At 55.2% G+C, this 6662-nt stretch overlaps 1 protein-coding gene across 3 annotated transcripts in view; it reads right to left on the bottom strand.

The window, feature by feature from the left end:
• The window catches only part of UBE2T (ubiquitin conjugating enzyme E2 T), a 4854-nt gene extending 1578 nt beyond the window's left edge, over nucleotides 1–3276 (bottom strand). The window contains exons 1-4 of one of the 3 annotated variants that reach the window (XM_027669146.1): nucleotides 3161–3276; nucleotides 2182–2331; nucleotides 1108–1177; nucleotides 381–486 (exon numbers count right to left, since the gene is read on the bottom strand). In XM_027669146.1, the coding sequence (XP_027524947.1) occupies nucleotides 381–486; nucleotides 1108–1177; nucleotides 2182–2290 (285 nt within the window). In that variant the 5' untranslated portion in view covers nucleotides 2291–2331; nucleotides 3161–3276. Of the gene's footprint in view, nucleotides 1–380; nucleotides 487–1107; nucleotides 1178–2181; nucleotides 2332–3010; nucleotides 3018–3160 lie in introns of those variants that run through there. The other 2 variants (XM_027669144.1, XM_027669145.1) reach the window with 2 other exon arrangements.
• Between the last annotated feature and the right edge of the window lie 3386 nt (nucleotides 3277–6662).

The raw sequence follows: 6662 nt of genomic DNA, 5'->3' as shown, positions 1-6662 counted from the left end.
CCCAACTCCTGGCTCCAGGGAAGCCCAGCAGGGCAGTGGGAACAACCTCAAAGCTGCAAGAGCTCAAGGATCAGGGGGATTGTTGGGATTGTCCCCTGCAAGTCCAGCTCACGATGATCCCTGCGGTTCCTCCCAGCTCAGGAGATGCCATGGGCTGGATCCTGCACACATCTCGTCTCCAGCCCTAACTCCCTTTGGCTCCCAGCCCTGAAACCTTGGAAACTCCTTGGGAACAAAGGCTGTCCTCCAGCCCTGGCAGGACACCAAGGAGAGGCCGTTTCCAGCTGCCCTCCCCACAGGTGTAAATAAATCAGGAGCACAGGACATTCAATCGGCTCCCAGGGAGCAGGGAAGGAGCTCAGGGCCCGGCCCTGCCTCACCTTGGGGGGTAACTTGAGCACATCCAGGCAAATCCTGCCTGCAGAGTCGATGTTGGGGTGGTAGATGGGGGTCAGGAAGCGGATTTTGGGGGGCTCAAAGGGGTACCTGGGGGAGGAGAGTTAAGGAATGAGGAATTGTCGTGTCTCTGGTGGTTTCACCACCTTCATTCCCTCCTGGTTCATTGAATACCCTTCCCCATGGATCGCTGGAGCCTTTGCTGCTTCCAGCACTTCCCTGGACAGCCTCCCACAAGGGAAGCTTTGCCCTGATGAACAAGCTGTTCCCACAAAGCTCTGGGACGGCAGAAGTCTGATCATGGCACTTTTTGGGGGTTAATCGACACATCTGGGATGTTCAAGGTGAAATAAATGTGTCAGTCACTGGAGAAACACTGACATTCCTTGAAAAAAGGGGCTCAATCCCATTCCTTGTTGGCAGGATAAAGGGAAGCAGCAAGTTCAGCAGCTCACTCATATTTGAGAGCAGCACTCAATCAGACAATTCCAGACTGGGCTGGGTTGGAGGGACCTTCAATCCCAGCCCAGCCCAGCCCTGCCACAGGCAGGGACACCTCCCACCATCCCAGGTGGCTCCAGCCTGGCCTTGGACACTTCCAGGGATGGGGCAGCCACAGCTTCTCTGGGAATTCCATCCCAGCCCCTCCTCACCCTCCCAGGGGAGGATTTCATCCCAATTAATCCAAGCTAGATGTTGCTGCCCATTTACCTCTCAGGAATGATGATTTCCAGGTTGAATATTCCCTTCTCATAGGGTGTGTCTGCACCTCCTAGGATTTCTTCAGGAGCAAGATGAAAACAGAAAGGTTACATTCCAAACCCTTTGGATATGTCCAGCAGCCTCCAGGGAGCTCCCAGAGCTGCAGAAGTGCTCAGATCATGGAATCCTGGAATGGTTTGGCTTGGAGGGACCTCAAAGCCCACCCAGTCCCACCCTGCCATGGGCAGGGACACCTCCCACCATCCCAGGCTGCTCCAGCCTGGCCTTGGACACTTCCAAGGATGGGGCATCCTCTGAGAAATCCATTCCAGGGCCTCCCCACCCTCCCAGGGAAGAATCCCTTCCCAATATCCCATCTCTCCCTGCCCTCTGGCAGTGTGAAGCCATTCCCTGTGTCCTGTCCCTCCATCCCTTGTCCCCAGTCCCTCTCCAGCTCTCCTGGAGCCCCTTTAGGCCCTGGAAGGGGCCCCGAGGTCTCTCTGGAGCCTTCTCTTCTCCAGGGGAATGTTCCCAGCTCTCCCAGCCTGGTTCCAGAATCCTGGAATGGTTTGGGTTGAAGGGACCTTAAAGCTCATCCCATTCCACCTCTGCCCTGGGCAGGGACACCTCTCACTATCCCAGGTTGCTCCAACCTGGATTTGGACAATTCCAGGGATGGGGCATCCTCTGAGAAATCCATTCCAGGGCCTCCCCACTCTCCAAGGGAGGAAGCCAGGAAATTGAAATAAATAAAAATCAAACATTGAAATAAATAAAAATCAAACATTGAAATAAATATCACATATTAAAATCAATAAAAATCACATATTAAAATCATGTATTAAAATCACATAAGTTAAAAACACATAACAATAAAATTAATAGAAATAAATAAAAATAAAAGTATCTTCCCTAAATTTCACGCTTTCATGGAGTTCATAAAGCACAAACCCTGCAGTGAGCACAGACCTAGGTCAAATTCTGACCCAGCCCTGGCTCAGGGACCCCCCAGGTGCAACCAGAACCCCCCCCCAGCACATCGGGGCCCCCCCCGGGCACTCCAGGGACCCCCCCGGTACCCACGTGCCCGCAGCTCGCCAGCGCCGTGCCCGCTGTGCCAGCAGGAGATTCCCGGCGGCGGCTCCGAGGCGAGCAGGGACAGCTCCCGCTGCAGGCGCGTCCTCCTCTGCATGCTCCGCTCCAGCCCCGGCACCGGGCTGAACTGGAACCGCCTGAAACGGGAGTGGCGCTGGGCTCGGAGCTGCTGTCCTGCTGCAGAGCCGCTCGCAGAGCAGCTGAGCCCGTCCTGGAGCTGCTCCCACATCCCTGAGATCCAGCCCCTCAGTGCCAGCTGAGCCTAGGAAATCCCGGGCTTAAATATTCCCGAATAAACCCCGGGCTTTAATATTCCCTGATAAACCCCGGGCTTAAATATTCCCGAATAAACCCCGGGCCCAATTAATTACCCCCTTAGCCTAATTAATCACCCCCTCGGCCTAATTAATTACCCTCTCAGCCCAACTAATTACCCCCTCAGCCCAATTAATCTCCCCCTCAGCCTATTTAATCACCCATCAGCCCAATTAGTTACCCCCATCCTAATTAATTACCGCTACAGCCCAATTATTAACCCCCTCAGCCTAATTACTGTCTCAGCCCAATTCCTGACCTCCTCAGACAAATTAATTACACCACAGCCTCATTAGCCCCTCTGCCCAACTATTAACCCCCTCAGCCTAATTAATTACCCCTCAGCCTCATTAATTACCGCCTCTGCCCACTTATTACCTCCTCAGCCTAATTAATTACCCCCTCGACCCAATTAATCAGCGTCTCAGCCTAATTAACCACCCTCTCACACGGACAAGGACGGCCCCCCCAGACCCACCCTCACAGAATCCCCTCAGGAACAGCCTCCGCCTCTAGGCGTGCTGCATAATTACCGCCCCGGACCCATTAATTACCCCCCGGACCCGTTACCCCCAGATCCGTTAATTACCCCCCCCCCGGACCCGTTAATTACCCCCCCGGACCCGTTAATTACCCCCAGATGCGATATTTACCGGCTGAGGGTGCGACCGCCGTTTCCCGCTCCCCCTCCAGACCCGTGAGGCGGCGCGCGCCGGGGGCGGGACTTCCTCCGTTGCCTGGCAACGGCCAGACGCTCCGCGCGCCCCCCCTGCCTCCCTGTCGCGCTGATTGGGTGACACCGCCGGCCTAGCTCCGCCTTCTAGCCGTTCCACTTTGAATGCGAGCGCTGGCATTGGGTGAGAGCCGCGGGCGGGAAGGCGAGCCACGCCCCCTGAACAAAACCAGTGCGGGGGGGGGAGGGCGCGGGTGACTTGGCGCAGTGAGGGGAAAGCGGGCGCGGGGTCGGGACCCCCCAGGAGCTCCGCGACCTCTCGGGATCCCCCCGGCCCCGAACCGCGTTAAAGCTCCGCGGGCAGCGCGCAGCGACCCTTGCGTAACCCACCCGGCCCGGCCCCTCGTCCCCTGGCCGGTGCTGTGTAACCGGCTCTGCGGGCCGAGGAACCCGCGCCGCGCCCCGCTCAGAGGGAAGGAGATAAATGCGGGCCCTGGGAGCTGTGGGGTCGAGGCCGCTCCCCTCGCCCCTTCCCCGCCCTCCTGAGGGCCCCGGGTTGTGTCGTGTACCCCCTTCCCCGGGCAGAGACCCCCGGCCGGAGCCCGGACCCACCCAGCTGAGCCCCACGGGGGTGGTTTTGGGGGCTGTTTTCCTGCTGTGACCCCAAACCGGCATTTTCTTGCATCTCCAGCACCGTTTTTACGCCCCTGAACTGTTGAACGAGAGGAATAACCCGGGCTGGACCCGCCTCGGGGGTGGCCGTCGAGATTCCATGATTTTCCAGGGGAGGTTTGGGAGAAGCCGCCGGGCTCGGAGCGGACACGACGGGACACTTGGGCTCCTCCGGCGGCTTCCCGGTGGCTCCCGATCCCGACAGGGCTTGGGATCTGCTCCCCAACCTCTGCCCTGAGCCGAGCTCAGCCCCCCTGCCCCTGCTCCCAGCTCAGCTGGAGCCTCCCAGGGGGTGAAATGTGGGAATCGAGGAATGGGTGTAGTTATCCCATCCAGCTCTGCTCTGGAGCCGGGCTGGGAGAGTTGGAAATGTTCCTCTGGAGAAGAGAAGGCTCTAGGGAGACCTTGGAGCCCCTTCCAGGGCCTAAAGGGGCTCCAGGAGAGCTGGAGAGGGACTGGGGACAAGGGATGGAGGGACAGGACACAGGGAATGGCTTCACACTGCCAGAGATGGGATATTGGGAAGGAATTCCTGGCTGGGAGGGTGGGGAGGGGTTGGGATGGAATTCCCAGAGGATGCCCCATCCCTGGAAGTGTCTAAGGCCAGGTTGGAGCAGCCTGGGATAGTGGGAGGTGTCCCTGCCCAGAGCAGGGTGGGACTGGATGGGATTTGAGGTCCCTTCCCATCCAAACCAATCTGGGAAATCCGGAAACTGGGATGATTCCCACTGAAATCCTCTGACAGAGGGAGTCCTGTGTCAGGTCTCTGAGGAGCTCAGGGCTCCTACAGAGCTCCTGGATATCATCTTCTCTCCTACTCGGAGTGGTGAGGCCAGAGCAGAGCTTTGAACCTGCTCCTGCTTTTCCTCCTTCTCCTCCAACCCTTCTCCTCCAACCCTTCTCCTCCAAACTTCTCCAAAAGCAAGAGATTTGTGGTCAAAAGAGCTGAAGGTTTTTTTGGAGCCCCTTTTCTGACTGGAATTGTTCTTTGCAGGGGTTGAGTGTCCTGAAATTCCTCATTTGTTCAGGGTTCTGCTCAGAGTGTTGGGGCCAGAGCAGAGCTTTGAACCTCTTCCTGCTTTTTCTTCTTGTCCAGACTTGTCCAAACTCCTCAAAACTCCTTGTCCGAACTCCTCAAAACTCCCTGAAACTTGCCCAAAATCTTCAAAACTTTTCCAAGCTCGTCCAGACTCCTCGTCCAGACTCCTCGTCCAGACTCCTAGTCCAGACTCCTCCTCCAGACTCCTCCTCCAAACTCCTCCTCCAAAACTTGTCCAAACTCCCCCAAACTTGTCCAAACTTGTCTTACCTTGCCTTCCCTTTTCCTGGAAGGCACAGTTCTAATCCACTGCCTGTTCCCTGGGGAAGATCTGCTGCTCTGGATCCTCCTGGATCCCATGTATCTCCTTGGCTGATTCCTCCCTGCTCCAGGACGGATTTGCTGTTCCCTGTCCGTGGTGCTGACCCAGGGCAGGGCACCAGGAATGTCAGGATAACGGCCTGGTATGGGATTGGGGTCCCCAGCTTGGGTTTTTAGTCTCCAGTTTGGGGTTTTTAGTCCCCAGTTTGGGGTTTTTAGTCCCCAGTTTTGGGTTTTTAGTCCCCAGTTTGGGGTTTGTTGTCCCCAGTTTGGGGTTTGTTGTCCCCAGTTTGGGGTTTGCAGTCCCCAGTTTGGGGTATGCAGTCCCCAGTTTGGGGTTTTTAGTCCCCACTTTGGGTTTGCAGTCCCCAGTTTGGTTTTGTTGTTCCCAGTTTGGGGTTTTAGTCCCCAGTTTGGGTTTGTTGTCCCCAGTTTGGGGTTTTAGTCCCCAGTTTTAAGGCCCAGACTTTCCCTTCAAAAGCCCTGAGGGGGATGGACTTTAGTTCCCTGGGAGGGCTCCTTGGAGGTTCTCCTTGGAGGGCTTTGTGTGCCTGGATCTTCAGTGAGTCCTGAGAGTGCCTGGGACAGCAGGATCATGGAATTCCAGCCTGGCTTGGGTGGGAAGGGACCTTAAAGCTCATCCAGTCCCACCTTTCCATGGGCAGGGACACCTCCCACTATCCCAGGCTACTCCAAGTTCATCCAACCTGGCCTTGGACACTCCTAGGGATGGTGCAGCCTCTGGGAAATCCATCCCAGCCCTTCCCTACCCTCCCAGCCAAGAATTCCTTCCCTTTTGTGTCCCCTTTGTGTCCCTTTCATATCCCTTTTGTGTCCCATTTTGTCCCATTTGTGTCTCCTTTGTGTCCCTTTTGTGTCTCTTTCATGTCCCTTTTGTGTCTCTTTCATGTCCCCTTTGTGTCCCTTTCATGTCTCTTTTGTGTCCCGTTTGTGTCTCATTTAATATAATTTTTTTTATAAAATCATCTGAGTTTTTATATCTAAAGAATTGTGCTAAATCTGAATCCTTTCCCAGACTCCAAGAGCACAGAAATCTGTATACTAACATTTTCCACGACATCATGCTGCTGAGTGACACATCCCTTAAAAAAATGAGATGTTTAAAATGTTAATTATTATTTTACTTTATTGATGATTAAAAATTGTAATTGTATATTATTGATATATAAAGGATAATTATAACATTATTGCAATTATTATTATACCCTAACCCGGTACTCCAGGCTGTCATTCCCACTATCCCAGGCTGTCATTCCCAGTATTCCAGGCTGTCATTCCCGCCATCCCAGGCTGTCATTCCCGGTATTCCAGGTGTCATTCCCGGTAGTGCCGCTGGAGGAGCTGCTTCCCCTCACGGCCCCAGAAGGCGTGGGGTGGGCCAGGCCAGTACCCCCAGTATTCCTGCTATCCCAAGTGTCATTCCCGCTA

The sequence above is a fragment of the Corapipo altera genome, unplaced genomic scaffold (assembly GCF_003945725.1).
Source record: "Corapipo altera isolate COAL_440 unplaced genomic scaffold, ASM394572v1 300, whole genome shotgun sequence".
Classification (NCBI taxonomy): domain Eukaryota; kingdom Metazoa; phylum Chordata; class Aves; order Passeriformes; family Pipridae; genus Corapipo; species Corapipo altera.
This window is presented reverse-complemented; position numbering and strand designations above follow the sequence as displayed.